Source organism: Musca vetustissima, unplaced genomic scaffold (assembly GCF_032173495.1).
Source record: "Musca vetustissima isolate MV318-11 ecotype Yass unplaced genomic scaffold, APGP_CSIRO_Mvet_v1 utg89158, whole genome shotgun sequence".
NCBI classification, from domain to species: Eukaryota; Metazoa; Arthropoda; class Insecta; order Diptera; family Muscidae; genus Musca; species Musca vetustissima.
The window spans coordinates 36,281-39,317 of record NW_026883063.1 but is presented as its reverse complement, the minus strand read 5'-3'; the positions used below and the strand labels follow the sequence as shown (position 1 = coordinate 39,317).

Below are 3,037 nucleotides of genomic sequence, written 5' to 3'. Positions count from 1 at the left end.
CTTATTGCTCTGATAGTCGTTGAAAAAATATTCTTTAAAAAATCCACGCTTATTGCTCTGATAGTCGTTGAAAAAATATTCTTTAAAAAATCCACGCGTATTGCTCTGATAGTCGTTGAAAAAATATTCTTTAAAAAATCCACGCGTATTGCTCTGATAGTCGTTGAAAAAATATTCTTTAAAAAATCCACGCTTATTAGTCTGATAGTCCTTGAAAAAATATTCTTTAAAAAATCCACGCTTCTTGGTCTGATATTTCTTGAAAAAATATTCTTTAAAAAATCCACGCCTTGTGGCTCTGATATTTCTTGAAAAAATATTCTTTAAAAAATCCACGCCTTGTGGCTCTGATATTTCTTGAAAAAATATTCTTTAAAAAATCCACACTTCTTGGTCTGATATTTCTTGTAAAAATATTCTTTAAAAAATCCACGCTTCTTGGTCTGATAGTCCTTGAAAAATATTCTTTAAAAAAACCACGCTTATTGGTCTGACAGTCGATGAAAAAATATTCTTTAAAAATCCACGATTATATCTCCTTGAGATCTACCACCAATATTCGTTAATAAAATTATTATTCTTATTCTTTGTAAACTGAAATAATGCCAATTTACTTAACGCCTAGAAGTATGCTCTGGTTTTAAATCGTTGAGGCCACTGTACATTGGGCATTCGCTGTATAACAGTTTTGCTTATTACTGTACAACTATTAATATTTCGTGCATTTCTGTTATACCATAGACTAAATCTCTATGTTTATGGTTATACGTATGATCTGTTTACATTTAAGTCACCGTTTATAACAGTGAATGCTAAGTTAACATTGATTCCTATGTTCTGTAATAGTTTATCCTCCGTTTATAACACATAAGTGTTATAACAGTTATAGCAATTTAACTTTTAAAGTTAACGCAACGTTAAGCCCCTAAAGTGATAAATATTGTAATTAGAAACAATGAATTACAGAAATTACAAATGTTGTAAACTGTTAGGTGCCAATTTTTCATAGACTGTTTTTCACAATCTAAGCCAAATAAATATCTACATTGTATTTCGAAAATTACTACTAAATTATATGCATTTAATAATTTTTAAGCGTATTTATTTATGTCTTTGCAATGTGCAGGTTTTGCACGCGAATTTTATTTTTGCAACAATTTGTCTTAAGACTATTAATTTACAAACATTTTTCTTCGATTTTCTTTCCAGGTATACCAGCCACATTGACTTATATCAATATGGATCATAGTGTTACCGGTTCTCCAGCATTGATACCCTATCCCGATTGGCGTTCGAATACGGCTGGTGATTGTGCGAATAGCATAACCACAGCTTATCGTATTAAGGTTGATGAATGCGGTCGTTTGTGGGTTTTGGATACTGGCACCTTGGGTATTGGTAACACCACCACCAACCCCTGCCCATATGCCGTGAATGTCTTCGATTTGGCAACACACACACGTATACGCCGCTACGAGTTGAGACCAGAGGATACCAATGCCAATACTTTCATCGCCAACATTGCTGTGGATATTGGCAAGAGTTGTGATGATGCCTTCGCCTATTTCTCGGATGAATTGGGTTATGGCCTGATTGCCTATTCGTGGGAACAAAATAAATCATGGCGTTTCTCGGGACATTCGTACTTCTTCCCCGATCCCTTGAGAGGTGATTATAACATTGCTGGCCTCAATTTCCAATGGGGTGAAGAGGGTATTTTCGGTATGGCTTTGTCACCCATTAGGTCGGATGGTTTCCGAACAATGTATTTCAGCCCCTTGGCCAGTCACCGACAATTCGCTGTGTCCACTCGCATCTTGCGTGATGAGACACGCGTTGAGGACAGTTATCATGATTTCATTGCTTTGGATGAACGTGGGCCCAACTCCCACACAACGGCCCGTGTTATGAGCGATGATGGTGTTGAGTTGTTCAATTTAATCGATCAAAATGCTGTTGGCTGCTGGCATTCATCCATGCCATACTCTCCTCAATTCCATGGTATTGTGGATCGTGATGATGTCGGACTTGTCTTCCCTGCCGATGTTAAAATCGATGAAAACAAAGATGTTTGGGTACTCTCCGATCGTATGCCGGTGTTTTTACTCTCCGAATTGGATTACAATGATGTGAATTTCCGTATATATACTGCACCTCTGAGTACCTTGATTGAAGGTACTGTCTGCGATCAACGTAGCAATGTATATGGTCCCCACAATTCGGTGGCAGCCGTTAAGCCACAACAACCGCTATATCCCAAGACATACTTAAGTCCCTCACCCAAACCAACCTATGTTTCAATTCCATCAGTCCGCCCATCCTACCTACCACCCTATAGTGGCTCTCAGCGCCTGAATGTTCCTAATGCCTTTTTGTATAACCAACAACAACACAATGCCCTTACCTATGAGCCCGCCAATGGTCCACATCTATTTCCGGCGATAGCACAAATCCAACAGATACAACATCCCGCACCAGCCCCAGCCCGTGAAGGTTTGGGTAGTTATGCCACATCACGTGCCGCACCCTGGTGGCAACGACACCATTAGAATACCATCATCAGATCCATTCATCTGCCAACTCCAACTCAAACAATCATTAGTCTAAATGTCTTGTGTCTGTGTTCGTTTCTATATATAAATATTTTTCCCCCCATTCTAGAATTCTGTCATTCTGTTCATATTGTGAAGAAGTATTGAATTTTTGTGTATTATGATTTATTATTTTATTTTATTTTTTCTATAAATGTATGTATTTTTGTATGTATGTAATGTTTAGTGCTGAATTTATTATTTGTATACATCATTTATTTTATTATTACCATTTGAACATCATTATATTATTTGGCATATATATTTGTATTTTTTTTTTAATTATTTGATTTTTTATAATATATATTATATATTGAAAGAAAAAAATACTTATGTATCTGTTAAATAAATACAATAAAATTATAAATAAAAAATATATATTTTTTCTATGTTAATTTAAATAAAATATATGCAGTTTTGTTTTTTTATTTCAAAGAATATTTTTT

The 3,037-nt window shown here is 35.4% G+C and overlaps 1 protein-coding gene across 1 annotated transcript; it reads left to right on the top strand.

Moving 5' to 3' along the window:
- Window positions 1–1,168: 1,168 nt before the first annotated feature.
- On the top strand, window positions 1,169–2,558 carry LOC133329800 (protein yellow-like; the record flags this gene model as incomplete). Its single annotated transcript, XM_061538263.1, has 1 exon — window positions 1,169–2,558. A coding segment is annotated over one exon (1,381 nt), but the record flags the coding sequence as incomplete, so codon positions are not given.
- Window positions 2,559–3,037: the final 479 nt, after the last annotated feature.